Here is a 17,793-nt window from a genome sequence, read left to right as displayed (position 1 = left end):
ACACATGTTCCCTAAGCCTTGGGGATATCAGGGTGTTCACATATAAGTGATAATCACATGGTCTGGCAGCCATATTGGATTGAACAAAAATCTTTTAAAAAATTCTTTCTCTTGAACCGGTTCATCGATCGACGTGAATCTTCACATTTATGATCTAGTAGTGATGGGGAATTTATGTTTAAATTTCAATCTGATAGGAAGCATTGGTCGGGCAGCCAGGGTATATATATATATATATATATATATATATATATATATATATATATATATATGTATATGTATATGTATATGTATATGTATATGTATATGTATATATATATATATATATATATATATATATATATGTGTATGTATATGTATATGTATATGTATATGTATATGTATATGTATATGTATATGTATATGTATATGTATATGTATATGTATATATATATATATATATATATATATATATATATATATATATATATATATATATATATATATATATATATATATATATATATTTGAATCTTGGTTATTTTTGATTGATTTATTTTTGAATGAGGCTCACTTGACTGCACCTGGATGGGTTTGAGGGTAGAGGAATAGCAACTAAAACCCTAATCCTATCTCGGGTTATCCGATCTAATCCTTCATCTCTGCTTTTTCCTTGTTTGGTTTCCTTCTGATGACTCCAATGCAAGACTGTACCTATTTGGTCTTCAATTTGAGTTGAATTGAATTTATTTCAATCCCATTCTGAATTCAATTGGATAATAATAAATTTAATGGGTCAGGGTCAGGTGTCTGATCAAAGCAGGATGTCTTGGTACCCGGTCATCACCGTCAGCAGTTATAAAGTGGCAGTTCGAGTTGTGTCTCTTATTAATTATGTAACACAAAACGACACAAACACCACACAAAACAAGTCCTGGCGAGCATCTGCAATCTCTGATCACTCTCAAAGTGTATTTTCTCATTGCTTTAGTTAAGCAAAGAAGTCGATATAGCTTTCATCACACAAGGAAAATGAAACTTGAAAATTATTTGAGATATACAGATCATCTTTTGGCTTTGTTTAAGGGACTTGTATTTGCCCACATTGAAATGAAATTTTGGTTTTTATAAATCTGAATAAAATGCAGGTTTTTTGGAAAATATATGGGCAGGTAATAATACACTTTGTACTGTGACAAATGGTTGCATGATCACAGATTGATCTTGATCTTCCTTTACAGTTTTCCTCGTCTTCTTTGCCCCTTCACTGTTACAGATGACTGATTAGTCATTCACTTAGTTAACAGGAGATATATCTCTAATGGTTTTTTTTTTTCTTCTGAAATGAAATAAATATGTAGATTCTGTCTTTTTTGTCATTTAAAAAAAACCTTTAAAAAATAATGAAAGTCTCTATCTCTCTATCTCGACATCACTCCCTCTCTTTCTCTTTTTCTCTCTTTCTTTATGTCTTTCTTTATCTCTTTCTGTCTATGTGTCTGTTTGACCTCCTCTTCCAGGAGCAGAGACCAAGAGCATATTGAGCTGTGATGTTGTTGTGTTCTTGAAGCTATCATAATTTTGGAGCCACAGTTCCAGAAGATATGTGGAATTGTTGTAAAGATGGCATACTGGCCTCTTGTACAGATGTGCTCATAAAGATTTGGGCTGGAAGGATGACCTTATATGCACACTCGTTTCCAAGTGTCTCACCTGGGTTCAAACTCTTAACCCAGCTATAAAGTCTCACCCTGGTGTTTCACAGTCTGGACGATGCATAAATGTGTGCACTGTCTTTTAAATGGAAGTTAAAATGGGTGTCCAGTCTGTCGTGATCCCAAAGTGCCCTTTGTGAAGAGTATACGCACAATGGCTGGCACCCTGGGCAAATTACAAATTCCTGCTGTAATTACAATGGGCATTGCATCAGTGGCATTGTTGCACCCTTGCAAGAACTGATGGAAACCTGGAACACTTGCTGCATATAAACAAAAAAGATGTGAATATTTTGCAATTAATTATTCTTTGCTTGGCAAGCAGCTCCACACCTTTTGGTGTAAGGAGTGGGATTTCGCTCAGTAAGCTTGTGTACACACTTGATGTGCTATATATCACTTGTTTTGTGTTTTACAGTGATTTCATGACAAGTGATTTCATGGGAATTCGGAATGAATATTTCATGCGTGCGGCTGCCTTGGGAACATGGACAGGAGATTTTATCACTGCTTGGATGGCAAGTATAACAAGACAGAGCTCTCAATGATGCAGAGTCTTGCAAGGGTATATAGATTATAGTAGATCTTAGAATGAGGATGGACTCACTCACTCATTCACTCACTCACTCACTCACTCACTCACTCACTGATACACAGCACCATTAAAATAGCTTTCGATATTCCTTTGGGAATGTGCAAATCAAATAAGTTACTCAAATTACCACATCATTATATATCATGAGCAATACATTGTTATTGCCGAGCATCGAGTAAAAGTTAACCAAAACATTGTTATTAGCCCCCATTGGACTTCGTCCGAAACGGGGGCTTAAGGATTTGGTTTCGATTTTCGCGTGCATGCATGTGTGTGTCCGCAGCCGTATCTTGGACAAGTATGAATCGATATTATTCTCGATTGGCGCAAAGGCAACATATTGCGACATGCATATGCACATCATTTTGTTTCGCGATGCGATCAAACTTGGCCGTCTGGTGTTCATTTTAGTTATAAAAAAAAAAAAAAAAACCCCGATGTTGAACACGTCCTCAACCATTTATTGGACATGCATCGACCGATGTTGGTAAAGCTTGACAGACAGATAAAGAATGATGGCAGACATAAGCTTGTCATTTATTTTTGAGATCAGATCCAAGATGGCTGACTCGTGGCCATTTTGGTACTTAAATGTGTCCCGAACCATTTCTCAGACATGAATGGTCCAATTTTGTTTAAACTTGAGACAAACACAGTACATCATGGCATACACGTGATACTCACTTTATTTTGTGATCTGATCAAAGATGGCCACTGGCGGCCATTTTATTTGTAAAAACAATACCAGTATCGAACACGTCCTCAACCATTTCTCGGACATGCATTTACCGATGTTATTCAAACTTGGCACACAGATAATGAATGAAGCCTGTACATCTTTTTTACATCTTTTGTAAAAGATTTTTTTTACATCTTTACATCTGTTGTATCTAGAGATAGACATCTATGTACATCTTTGTTTTCAAGATTAGATCCAAGATAGTCGACTGGCGGCCATTTTAGTTATAAATAAATATGGGCTGAGCCTTTTAACTCTGTACAGAAAACTAAAACAACGAGGGTTGTGACATTTTATGTCTTTATTCCTTGCTAAATTGTGTATTTGTGAATTGGCATGATACACATCTGTACAAGAGCAAAAACACACAGACACACACACACACACACACACACACACACACACACACACACACACACACACACACACACACACACACACACACACACACACACACACACACACACACACACACACACACACACAGAGACACACACACACACATCTCGTTTTATTTTCATTTTCTTTTCCTCACAATTCTATCACATACACTGCCTATAGAAAGTCTACACCCTCTTCCAAAATTTTCACTTTTTGTTGCCTTATAGCTTGGAATTAAATTGCATACGGGATAAAGTTGTGGAAAAGCACAGATCAGGGGATGGGTATAAAAATATTTCAAAGGCCTTGAATATCCCTTGGAGCACAGTCAAGACAATGATTAAGAAGTGGAAGGTGGATGGTACCACCAAGACCCTGCCTAGATCAGGCCGTCCCTCCAAAATGGATGACCAAGCAAGGAGGAGACTGATCAAAGTGGCCAACAAGAGGCCAATGGCAACTTTGAAAGAGCTACATGCTTTTATGGCAAAGACTGGTCACTGTATACAACAATATCCCAATGTGACAACAATATCCCAAGCACTCCACAAGTCTGGCCTGTATGGTAGGGTGGCAAGAAGGAAGCCATGGCTCAAAAAAGCCCACCTTGAGTCCCGTTGAGGTACCCAATCTAAATCCAATCGAAAAAATGTGGCATGACATGAAGATTGCTGCCCATCAACACTCCCCACGTAACTTTACTGAGCTGGAACAGTTTTGTCTGGAAGAATGGGCAAATATTGTCCAGTCAAGTTGTACAAAGTTGGTAGAGAGCTATCCCAACACTCACAGCTGTAATTACTGTCAAAAGTGCTTCCACCAAATATTAACTCAAGGGGGTGGACAGTTGGCCAACCAAGATATTCCAGTTTTGTATTTTAATATAATTTTTTGAAATTTGTGGAATTTGTTTTTCACTTGAAAGTTGTGGGTTACGATGTCTAAATAAAGGTGGGAAAAGTCTGATTTAATGAAATTTAATACCAGGCAACAAAAGGTGAAAATTTTGAAAAGGGGTGTAGACTTTCTATAGGCACTGTACATGCACACACACATACCCCCTCACATCCCCCCTGCCCCACACACACACACACACACACACACACACACACACACACACACACACACACACACACACACACACACACACACACACACACACACACACACACACACACACACACACACACACACACACACACACACACACACACATACACACACATATAAACACTCATATACACAGACATATACACACAGATATATACACACACACACACACACACACACACACACACACACACACACACACACACACACACACACACACACACTCAATTGTACAGTATCGCCGATTCCTAAAATGTAATATAATTGAAAGAATTTCTGAAAATATTGTAAATTTCACATCCTTTATTCAACTTTATTTAAATTGTAATCCTCAAAACAGTTCCTTTATCTAAAGTAAGAACCTCAACCTGTAAGCAAATTAGTGGTTTTCCAACCACACGGATCATCAGCTGGGCACCGTTCTTCCTCGAGGTTTCGATCCTTTCAGCCCAGAATCCACAACCACTGTTGCAGGTCCACATCAGTAGCTTACCTTCATCAGTAGATCCACAAACTTGGTCACGGGTCCACATCAGCACCTTACTTACATCAGTAGATCCACAACCTCGGTTGCGTCCAGGCAGTCAGTCAACCCATCAATGGAACATCACAAAACAGCCTTTACTCGCTGGAGGATTTAATTTATTACCACACAGTTACAACTCCCATCACACATTGTATTGTATGCTAATACCTGAAATCATGCACATCTTACCTTAAAGATAGCATGTTGACCAACCCGCCACGACCACCCCCACTCACCTCTGGATGAAACTGTTCAAATATTGAAACGGTTAATTTTAAACTTTTGTTGTTTTATATGCTTCCTTGTCTCCAAGCAACCACTGAAATGGGTTTTAAACATATGTATTTTTTAATAATATATTTATATAAATATCTCGTTAATCATAATTTTGCAATTCTTTTTGTATTTCACTAATTCTATTTGATGTCATTTTATGATCTTAAAGAAAACTTGTTTTCATCTGTTAACTGAAGCTCCCTGTGTTAGCATGCGTCCAACTCGCTGTTTTAATATTTTGATAAGTTCAGTGATGTGTGTTGTTGCCCTCACGATCCGAATTATTTCACCCGTAACCATATCGAAGAACAGCTTCTTTGGAATGTTGCCTTCTAAGAAAGGCATTTATATAAGGTGGAATGGAAAAGCATCTCATTTATCATATAATTTGATGTGAAATTTATTACTTACGAAATCTAAAGATTTCGGAAGTATATGATGACTTCCGTCGTTTGTTTGTTTGTTTGTGTCTTTGTTTGCGTCTTTGTTTGTGTGTTTGTTTGTTTGTTTGTAGGCACGATAACTCGAGAACGGAAGAAGCTACCAATGTCAAATTACACCACGTGATTCAGGAGGGTGATGGCTAGCACTGATTAGATTTTGGTCAAAATTGGTCAAAGGTCAAGGTCACAGTGAGGTCAAACATAATTCCGTAAATTCATGTGGAGAAATGGAGTATTTTTGCTTCGCTCGACGTTACGAGTTCGTTTTAACTTCGAATTTAATTTTGTCTTCGGTTTTTGCGATCGCTTCGGACGCTTAAAACTCGGTTGTCGAAATTCTGGTAAAAATCGGATTTTGGAGACGTTTTAAGATTGTATAAAAAATATTTCACTCGACGCGTCACGGGTCGTCACGTGATGCAGCGCGCTCGAGCAGACGCGTCGTTGAGTCACGTAAAGGTTTTGCGTGTGCGCGCTGACGGTGTTTTCGATAAAGATGGTGTTTAAAAGTCATTTTTTATCCCAATAAAGGTTTTCGTCACATGCCTGACTCGCTGAGCTGTCGGATTATGTAAAGATTGTTGGTGGATGGCCGAATATTACGGTTTTGTGACTTTGATAAAATAATATTAAATAATTGCGTGGAGAAATGGAGATTTTTGCTTCGGTTGACGTGACGATTTTTGATGGTTTGGTACAGAATCATCGTAGAAACTTCTGGTTTGCGTCGCTACCTTCTCTAGAGACAGCTTTTATTAGACAAGGTCAGAGGTCAAGTTGACGATTTGGTAAGTACCAGTCTATGACTGCTTGTTTTTGATATTGATTTGTAATTCTAAAAAAGAAACTGAAGTGTGAGTCTGGTTTTCCTTTTGGATATTTATATATATGTGTGTATATATATATATATATATATATATATATATATATATATATATATATATATATATATATATATATATATATATATATATATATATATCTTTAGGTGTCTTAAAGGGTCTTCAAACGTCAAAGGGGTCTCAGCAGTCTAAAGGGTCAAAAGGTACATTCCAATACTGCGTAATCCCTGCCCCCCCCCCACTCCCCGGCCTCATCGGCCTCTTCTGCCCCCTTCTCAGTCCACGGAGCTCTCCTGCCACCTCCCCCAGACAGGCGAGCCTACATGCTGTCTTGGTATGTAATAGTGGGGATTAATTTACTGATGCAATGACGTTTGAATGGTCATAGTGAATAATGACTGAGGGCTTGCCATTGGGGGGAGGGGCGGGGTGGGTGGGAGGGAAGAAGGACAAATTTACCCATGAGAAAGTGCTTTAACCTCAGCGTTGCCCAGTTAAAAAATGGGAATTGTAATGTCCTCTGCCACCACCACCAGGTGGCGCGACACAGTACACGTTTCCGTTGAGAATCTACGTTCCCCCACCCCACGCCCTCCACACCATGAGGTCGCAGCCACAAAGCCTTTGTTACCCCCCCCCTCCCTTACACACATGCACACACAAAATTGTATATGTACCCTGAGTTTGGAGTTTGCAAATTAAAAGATGTGGCCATGCATAGAACACACACACACAGAGAGAGAGAGAGAGAGAGAGAGAGAGAGAGAGAGAGAGAGAGAGAGAGAGAGAGAGAGAGAGAGAGAGAGAGAGAGAGAGAGAGAGAGAGAGAGAGACAGAGAGAGAGACAGAGACAGAGACAGAGACAGAGACAGAGACAGAGACAGAGACAGAGACAGAGACAGAGACAGAGACAGAGACAGAGACAGAGACAGAGACAGAGACAGAGACAGATACAGAGACAGAGACAGAGACAGACAAACTCACACACACAGACAGAGAGAAAGAGAGAGACACTTTGACAGACATAGAGAGACACACAGAGAGAGACACGCACGCACACACACTCACACACAGACAGACAGACAGACAGAGACTGACTGACTGATTGACTTTTATGTCCTTTTATTTTGAAAGTATAAAACATTTCGCAAGGCAAATTTAAGCAAAAGGAAAAAAATTATTGAGGTACCATTTGCCTGAGGTTCATGAAAAGCATCAACACATGAGTATCAATTGTCATTTCTTCAGTACAGGTGCTCAAGCTGGGTCAGACAAACAATGAAAGTTCAAAGATCAATAATGTTGTTACAACTTCACAAAGAAATGTGAACTTTGTTCTCAACACATTTACACAAGACACCACCATTGCACCATAAGTCTTCAAACACAGGAAGACTGACTACCCATGTTTACATGATACGCGTGTTCTAGTTTTATACGAGCAGACACCATGCCTTTGAAACAAAAAAGTGCATTTTCATCTTTCCTGTTCACCAATCTGGCTTTTCTGGTCTTATAAATTGCAAGCTTAGCAATTCCAAGTAAAAAATTCAAAAGCAAAACCACAGATTTGTTTCCAGTGTTGAAAGCGAGCCCATAAACCACAGAGGAAAAAACAATTTTAAATTTACAAAAAATGTGACTCAGATACAGAAACAGAGGTGACAACCTCTTGCATTCAAAAAACGCATGATTCAGATTTTCGATACTCATACAAAAGGGGCATGAGTGAGACACAGAGGGGTTAAACTTCTGTCGTAAAACCTGTGTGGCCAGGGCTTGATGGACCAGTCTCCAATTTAGGTCTCCCGTGCGACCAACGGTCGGAGATCTATACATTACCTTCCATTTGGGAGTAAGGAAAGCTCCTGCAGGTAAAGTCTCTTTCCAACGTTTTTTTTAACGGTGCCGTACAGCCCGGTAAACACACTTCTCAACAAAGACAATGTAATGTTTTTTTTCCCCCCAACATGATGTGGAACACAACAGACTCGTCACTGTTTGAAGAGAACACGTCATGGTGTTTTGGGGCAGTGATTGAAAGTTCAGAAAAATTTAGGCGAAAATCCACTTCTTCACTTACCCCATTCTACCCAAGATTTAAATGTAGAAAAGTCTGGGTTATTATCCTCATGACCTCACCCACTACTCTCATTGAATGGAATCCAATTTTTTTAGAAACCGAGCCAGCAGGCAACCATCGTTTCAAGGAAGGCTCCAGAAGATATCGCATTTTATTTATTCCACTAAGTATTCAATGAAGGATCTGCTGGTAGATATTCCAGCAAATAATAAATGTTGGAATCGTGGCTCATGCACAAATTTCCCGGATTTCCCGAATATTATTCCCGAACTTATCTCATTTCCCCGGAATAGCTGAGGTCCCTGTTTGTGTAGAACCTCTGACTGACTAAGGCTGGACTTCTGTGCTTGGGGTAAGAGCTTTCTTTTGTGACACTGTTTGCCTTTTATATACAGTATGTGCCTTTTAGCTAAACATTATAAACCATTTTCCAAACTTCCCAATTGTCCTTTTCCATTGGTGAGAACATAGTGTGTGATTAGTGACATGGAGGTCAGCCCCCCACCATTTGTTATGGTCAGAAATTGTCCAACATTGCACTTACGGTATCACTCGGCCATTTTGATTAATAGCAGTGGAGCGTTGGGAAGCACAGTCCTTATTTGGGGTGATTAATTTGCTGGGAAGGTAAAGCGTGATTTGGACGCTGGACTCTACCTAAATTAAGCGTCTCAGACTGACTGTGGTTGCTTCGCAACCCCTCATGGCACACAGTTATCTGTGGTTCGTCAGCTTCAGGGTCGACGACCGGGAAGTGGGTTCGAGAACTCCCCTCACGACCCCCACCGCCCCGAACTCGTAACAATATACTTGCGAATCTTCAATTTCGCAAGGGGTAAATAAATGTTAAAAAAAAAAGCAACCTGATGTCGCTGTTATCATTATGTAGTCCCTTCTTCATCCACCCTTCAGGTTTGTGTCATCATTTTCAAGATGTCCTTTTATTTGATTTGAGATGTCCCATTGTCACGTTCAGGCATTTTAATGGCGGCAGGGTAAATCATTTTGCAGTCAACACTTTAGCAACGTATCACGTTCCAGATTAAAATCCTCGTCTCACTGTAGTCTATCATTTCAAACCTATGCATCCACATTCGTACATCCGATACCATTCCCTTGCGGGGATGAATAAGGCAGCTGTTCTTAATGTTTGCACTAACCTGTCTACATCAGTGGTGGAAGCTTTGGAAGTGCAGGCAATAAATAAAACATGTTCACCTGAATTTCATGAAGAAGGTATGAGCAGAAGATGTTAACTAATTGAACCTGAGAATTTTCTGCACTGCTGCTGTCGGAGTTCCATTCACCGTGCTGAATGGTGTTAACAGTCATAAAGCGTTTTAAATGAGCTCGTTTATGCGAGGATGGTTTTAGAGTACCAATGTAATGTATGCAATCAAAAAATAGTTTTACAATTGAGTGGTTTGTGAACTAATTCTATCTCCTTGTCTACATCCCCCTTCATGTCGATGCGTTTCATAAAAAAAAAAAAAAAAACGCAACCCAAAGTTGTTTTTATACTTTTTAAATTTTCCATTGAAACATGATGAAACCGATACATTAGAATCTTTGTAATATGTAGGATAAAGTAACACACAAAAATGAAACTAGTTATTTCAGAAGACAGTTGACAAAACATGTACTAAATGGCTGTCCTGCTGCAGAAGGCACAATGGATCTTCCTGGTGAAGTTATCGACAACATGGCTGCATTCATGAACTTTTCCTATCACATAGTCAAATTGTCATGTGGAATAGCTTTGATGTTGGTGGCAATTGCATTTTTGAGGTCATCAATAGTATGAGGTCTCCCCTGGTACACTCTAACTTTTAACCCCAAAGGTAGAAGTCAGGTGGGTTGAGGTCCAGAGAAAGGGGCGTCCATTCAACATCTGTCCTTCGAGAGACGATTCGATCATTGAATTTCTGTTGTAGCCACTGTATCGATCTGCTGGAAGTGTGTGAGGTGTGGCTCCATCTTGATGAAACCATTGCACAGCCCTGTCAATGTTGTACTTCCTCACTAATGCAACGCAGAACTTCTGGATAACTTTGAAGTACTGTTCAGTGGTTATGGTCACCGATTTCCCTTCTTTATCTTGAAACCAGAAAGGCCCATTGATGCCAGGTTTGCTTATGGCAACCATGCAGTGCATTTCTGGCTGTGCAGCAGGCTTTCATTAACTTCATCAGGAGAATTGTAGTTCCAAAACACAATGTTTTTCGAGTTAACATGACCACATAAAAGAAAGTGGGCCTCGTCAGAGAACCACACATTACTCCGAAAATTTCAATCCCCACTCATTTTTCCTCAAAATAACTCGCACATCATCACATGAAGTTGTTTGTCATTGTTTGTGAGTTTTTTCTTCACTTGTATGTGATTATGGGAATAGTTTTAGCCCCAGTTGGACTTAGTCCGAAACGGGGCTTATAGATTTGGTCTCAATGTTCGGGTGTGTGTGTGTGTGCGTGCGTGCGTGCGTCCACGACCATATCTCGGACATGTATTGAATGATTTTATCCGTACCGAGCACAAAGACAAGAAATGATGGTATACATACGCACATCATTTTGTTTCACGATGCGATTAAAGATGATCGACTAGCAGCCATTTTAGTCGTAAAAAAACCATGTGTTGAACACGTCCTCAACAACTTCTCAGACATGCATTTTCCGATCTTGTTCAAACTTGGCCCACAGATAAAGAATGTTAGCTTACAAAAGCATGCCATTTATTTTTTCGGAATCAGAACCAAGATGGCTGACTGGCAGCCATTTTGTGACTTAAATGTGTCCCCAACCATTTCTCAGACATGCATGGACCAATTTTGTTCAATCTTGGCAAAAGCACAGTGCATGATGGCATACAAGTGCACCTCACTTTATTTTGTGATCTGATCAAAGATGGCCGACTGGTAGACTGGCGGCCATTTTAGTGGTAACAAGCTCGAATGAGCTAAGATCCTCATCCTCTTAATGATGACGTCATAAAAAAGAATATGACGTCATTGTGATGTATCAGGTTTGCGATAAATTATCTGTGCTAATATAATGCCCGGCTTAATTCCCACAAACAAAATTCAAACAGCTGGCCTAGTTTCGGAGATAATGGTATCGGAGATTTCCATTAGTGGCGATATTATGACGTCAACTTTTTTTTCCAGGAAGAATTTCCAAAATCGGAGATGGTTCCTGCCTGCGCGTGGGCTTTCTGCATATACATGGCAAGTTTCACGAAGATCCGATGAAAACTCTGGGTTGTGAAATCAAAAATGTCAAAAAATAGGAATGACGTCATAAAAATTGATATGACGTCATAGTGATGTATCATATGTGCGGTGATTCATCTCTCCTAATGCCCCGTTCGATTCCCACAAACAGAATTCAAAAAGCTTGCCTAGTTTCGGAGATAATTTTTTAGGCGATTTCCATTAGCGGAGATATTTTGATGTCATAACTTTTTTTCTCGGAGGAATTTTCAAAATCAGAGATGGTTTCTGTCTGCACAGGGTATCTTTACAGATATATATGCCAAGTTTCAGGAAGTTTCGATGAAAGCTGTAGCTGTAAAACAAACTAGTTTCGGGGATAATGGTATAGGCGATTTCCATGAGTGGCGATATTATGACGTTAACTTTTTTTCGCGGAAGAATTTCAAAAATGGGAGATGGTTACTGCCTGCGCGTGGGCTTTCTGCATATACATGGCAAGTTTCACGAAGATCCGATGAAAACTCTGGGTTGTGAAACAAAAATGTCAAAAAATAGGAATGACATCATAGTGATGTGTCATATGTGCGGTAATTCATCTCCGCTAATGCCCTGTTCAATTCCTGCAAACAGAATTCAAAATGCTTGCCTAGTTTGAGATAATTTTTTCAGCAATTTCCATTCGCGGAGATATTTTGACGTCATAACTTTTTTTTCTTGGAGGAATTTTCAAATTCAGAGATGGTTACTGTCTGTGCAGGATATATATATATATATATATATATATATATATATATATATATATATATATATATATATATATATATATTTGCGAATTCGCGCCCGCCGGCGTGCGAGCGGCCACGTAACTCGAATCGCGGCACGTCGCCCACCGGACGGACAATTCCGTCATGACCCTCTCGGACTAACGCCGGGAATTAGTCACGGGTGGGCCTTTCGGCCTCACCACGATCGTGCCAATCGGCCCCCCGCGTGGGATAGGGTTGCTCGCCAAATTCGACCTACCTAAGTACCCACACGGAGGGTAGACCGGGCGATCGCACCTCACCGTAGGTCGACTTCGGACACGGGCCACTTTAAGCGACCCGTTCCGTACTATCAGGATAACCGAGCGGTGTTATTGTCAACCTCGACGGTTCCGATTAATTATTGGGCGTATTTAGCCCACTACCAACCCTTGACGTGAAGTAAGATGGAGATTCAATTAAAGAAAAGACGAAGCGAAACGGGAAAAAACAGTTCAACATAATTCACATTTATTCCGCGGCAAACGGAAAGCACATATATACAATTACAACAATTATGCACCAAAAGCAAATGTAAAAGAAACACAACAATTATGCACCAAAAGAAACACAATGCAGATCTACTACCGACTACGCGAGCACACGGCAACACTTACACAGTTTTACTTTACAGACGGCGCCGACAACACATATACTCAAAATTAAAAGAAAAGGGCCACCCTCAAATACAAGGGGACAGACGTGGTCTGTGGGCGTGAGACCGCGTCGAGCCTACCCGTCTTGTGATGAGCCGCAAAATGGCGGCGGCGCCCCGACTCCGCGCTCCTCCGTGGGCCTCGCTGGCACTGTCTGGAATGGGGTGGGAACGGGGCCCCCCTTTTCACACTATCTCAGCGCGGGGGGAAACAGGGGGGGGGTTGTTGATGCTCTGGGGAAAGAGGATAGCTGGCTTGCTTGGGTCTCGCGACGAGCGACTCCACTGCGCCCTCGACCGCGTTCCCGGCTTCTCCTCTCTGCAGCTCCCCGACAGACCGCCTCTCCTCCAGACCCGTCTTGACTGCTGCTGCCACACTTCGCCGTCACGACTCACCCGAGCCCGAAACAGAAACTCTCTCGCTGCCGCTGCCGCTGCCACACCTCTCCAACTCGCCCGAGCCCGAAACAGAAACTCTCAACTCCAACTCGAGCCCGAAACAGAAACTCTTCTCAACTCGAGCCCGAAACAGAAACTCTTCTCAACTTGAGCCCGAAACAGAAACTCTTCTCAACTCGAGCCCGAAACAGAAACTCTTCTCAACTTGAGCCCGAAACAGAAACTCTTCTCAACTTGAGCCCGAAACAGAAACTCTTCTCAACTCGAGCCCAAAACAGAAACTCTTCTCAACTCGAGCCCGAAACAGAAACTCTTCTCCTCCCTCGAGCCCGAAACAGAAACTCTTCTCTCTGTTTTCCGCTGCCGCTGCCACACCTCTCCAACTCGCCCGAGCCCGAAACAGAAACACCTCCACTGCCGCTGCCGCTGCCACACCTCTCTGCCGCCGCCACAACTCTCCAACTCGAGCCCGAAACAGAAAACCTCTACTGACTCAATTTGCCCCACGCTCGGCGCTTTATAGTGCAACAAGAGAACCCATATGCAGATTTTCGGATCAGGATCGACTCGGGGGCGGAGCCACGCTCGCCCATTGGACGGAGGAAAAGTGGGCGTGAATCATTCCTGATCCGCGAATCTGCATATATCGATTCTACTCCGACGCGCCTGGAGGCGGGGCCAAATTGCCCCGCACTTAATGATTGGAGGGATCGGAAGTGGGCGTGAATCATTCCTGATCCGACCTTTCCTCGGAAAGACCGCTTTTTGCACCTGCGGCTCAGCGCGCGCCCTGTACGAGTCCAGGATTGGTGCCCATAAGCGGTGCGGGAATGGCCGCAGAAGGAGGAGAGGTGAAGGTGGTGGAGGGCCTAAAGTGGCGGTGATGGCCATGGTGACGCTTGGAATGGCGGTGATGCGATGGTTGCGAGAGCGAGTTGTGACGGTAAAGGTCGTGGCTGTTGGCGTTGTTGTTGTTGTGAAGCGGCGTTGCGGTTGGTGGTTGTTGTGTGATGGCAGTTGAGACGTGGTTGGTTCAAAATAAAGATAGAACAGAAAAACGGCTATCTTAAAGGGTCGCAGCCCGAATGAATGACATTTATTCCCTCTAAACAACGGGTTCGGGCTAACTACACATATACTTACAGAGATATCTCACCTACGGGACCTGAATGGTGGTTTGCGAATTTCCTCAACCACAACAATATATATATATATATATATATATATATATATATATATATATATATATATATATATATATATATATATATATATATATATATATATATATATATATATATATATATATATATATATATATATATATATATATATGCCAAGTTTCAGGAAGTTTCGATGAAAACTGTAGGCTGTGAAACAAATGAAACAAAAAATGTCAAAAAATAGGAATGACGTCATAAAATTTTATATGACGTCATAGTGATGTATCATATGTGCAGTAATTCATCTCTGCTGATGTCCTGTTCGATTTCCGCAAACAGAATTCAAAAAGCTTGCCTAGTTTCGGAGATAATTTTTAAGGCGATTTTCATTAGCGGAGATATTTTGACGTCATAACTTTTTTTCTAGGAGGAGTTTTCAAAATCGGAGATGGTTACTGTCTGCGCAGGGTATTTTTACACATATGTGCCAAGTTTCAGGAAGTTTCGATGAAAACTGTAGGCTGTGAAACAAACTAGTTTCGGAGTTAATGGTGAAGGCGATTTCCATTAGTGGCGATATTATGACGTTTACTTTTTTTTCTAGAAAGAATTTCCAAAATCGGAGATGGTTACTGCCTGCACATGGGCTTTCTGCATATACATGGCAAGTTTCATGAAAACCCGATGAAAACTCTGGGTTGTGAAACAAAAAATGTCAAAAAATAGGAATGACGTCATAAAAATTGATATGACGTCATAGTTATGTATCATATATGCGGTAATTCATCTCTGCTAATGCCCTGTTCAATTCCTGCAAACAGAATTCAAAAAGCTTGCCGAGTTTGAGATAATTTTTGAAAAAATTTCCATTGGCGGAGATATTTTCACATCATAACTTTTTTCTAGGAGGAATTTTCAAAATCGGAGATGGTTACTGTCTGTGCAGGGTATTTTTACATGCATATGCCAAGTTTCAGGAAGTTTCGATGAAAACTGTAAGCTGTGAAACAAATGAAACAAAAAATGTCAAAAAATGGGAATGAAGTCATAAAAATTGATATGACGTCATAGTGATGTATCATATGTGCGGTAATTCATCTCTGCTAATGCCCTGTTCGATTCCCGCAAACATAATTCAAAAAGCTTGCCGATTTTCGGAGATAATTTTTTCAGCGATTTCCATTTGCGGAGATATTTTGACGTCATAACTTTTTTTCTTGGAGGAATTTTCAAAATTGGAGATGGTTCCTGTCTGCGCAGGATATTTTTACATATATACGCTTCAGGAAGTTTCAGGAAGTTTCGATGAAAACTGTAGGCTGTGAAACAAAAAAGTCCACAAGAACAACAACGTGAGTAAGACTTAGAGATTCTCCACAAGGATCTAAAAATAACCGGGTGTCAAACACTCAACCATTTTTAAGACATGCATTTACCAATGTTCTATAAACTTGGCATACAGATAAAGAATGATGGCTTACATATGCACGTCATTTTGTTTCGAGATCAGATCCAATATGGCCGACAGCTGGCCATTTTAGTTGTAAAAAAAAAAAAACCCCGATGTTGAACACGTCCTTCACCATTTCTTGGACATGCATTTGCCGGTTGTTCAAACTTAGCATACAGATAACGAATGATTGCTTACATATGTGTGTCATTTATTTTTGAGATCAGATCCAAGATTGCCAATGGTGGCCATTTTGTTACTTCCATGGGTCCTCAACCATTTCTCACACATGCATGGTCCTATTTTGTTCAAACTTGGCATAGGTACAGTACATGCTGGCATACATATATGCACCTCTCTTAATTTTGCGATCTAATCAAAGCTGGCCACCTGTTCGACTGGCGGCCATTTTAGTTGTTCATAAATATAGGCTGCCATTTAACTCTATCCAGCAAAATTACTAAAACAATGGGGGGTATGATATTTTATGTCTTTTTTACTTGCTAGTTCCTGCTTCAGAATTATTTGTGTACTTGATGAAGATAAGTTCAATTCTTGAGATCGACAACGCAACAATTTCCTGGGGCTCCAAAAAACTGCTTCATGGACCGCTTCAATGTTTTCTCGTCATCTTGCAGTCCTCTGACAACCAGACTTTGAGCAATTAAGATCTTGTACTGTCCCATGGGACTAAAAATTATTTATCAATCAAAAAATAGCAAGAATTATCTGGGGCTAATCTGGTCTCGATGTTCTTTCTGAATCGTGTTTGAATTTGTTTAAATGACCTTGTGACAAAGTAAGACTCCACAATAACGATCCTTCAAAATTAACAGGATGACTCTCTGATGTTTGCAGTTTTTCCTCCAAACGATGCTTCATACAAACCAACCTGCAATAGAAAAAAAATTGTTAGAAAATATAGTTTATAGTCCTTTATAGAAAATATAGTTCTTTCTCTCGAGTCTATAGAAAATGTAGTTTTTATTTTATGAAATATAGTCCTCTCAAATCAAAGCATTGCTGGCATTAAAGGGCTCAGCAGAAGAATGGTAATACAACATTTCTTCCATTAATTTCTGACACATTTAATATAAAAGCTTATAGCACATTGTAAAAAATCATTAATTACTAATTGTGGTTCTCTCCCCAATGTCAGATTCAATGCTACCAAAGCAGCCCCATGGCAAGGGTTGAACTAGGTGGTTTGCCTTTGCTTTCCCAGTGGTAGTCAGACCAGGAATTTGTAATTTGTTCATGGTGCCGGTGATAGTTCGTCTACTCTTCGCAAAGGACACCACGGGTTATTTAACGTCCACCAACTCATGACGACAGATGGGCCGCACAGTTTAATGTGCATCCGAGGAACGGCACACACAGTCATATAGTCCTTGAGCCCAGACCTCAAATTTGGCTCACG

At 40.5% G+C, this 17,793-nt stretch overlaps 1 protein-coding gene across 4 annotated transcripts in view; it reads left to right on the top strand.

Annotated features, from left to right (window-relative positions):
* Positions 1-2,116: 2,116 nt before the first annotated feature.
* Positions 2,117-17,793, top strand: part of TMEM117 (transmembrane protein 117) — a 125,726-nt gene continuing 110,049 nt past the window's right edge. For 3 of the 4 annotated variants that reach the window (XM_085880625.1, XM_085880624.1, XM_085880621.1), the window contains exon 1: positions 2,117-2,212. In XM_085880625.1, the coding sequence (XP_085736751.1) occupies positions 2,120-2,212 (93 nt within the window). In that variant the 5' untranslated portion in view covers positions 2,117-2,119. Of the gene's footprint in view, positions 2,213-6,321; positions 6,553-17,793 lie in introns of those variants that run through there. The other variant, XM_085880626.1, reaches the window with a different exon arrangement.

The sequence above is a fragment of the Eptatretus burgeri genome, chromosome 5, assembly GCF_056783735.1.
Source record: "Eptatretus burgeri isolate ZD-2024b chromosome 5, Ebu_testis_v1, whole genome shotgun sequence".
NCBI lineage: Eukaryota > Metazoa > Chordata > Myxini > Myxiniformes > Myxinidae > Eptatretus > Eptatretus burgeri.
The sequence above is the reverse complement of the archived record's forward strand: the minus strand, read 5'-3'. Positions and strand labels throughout refer to the sequence as shown.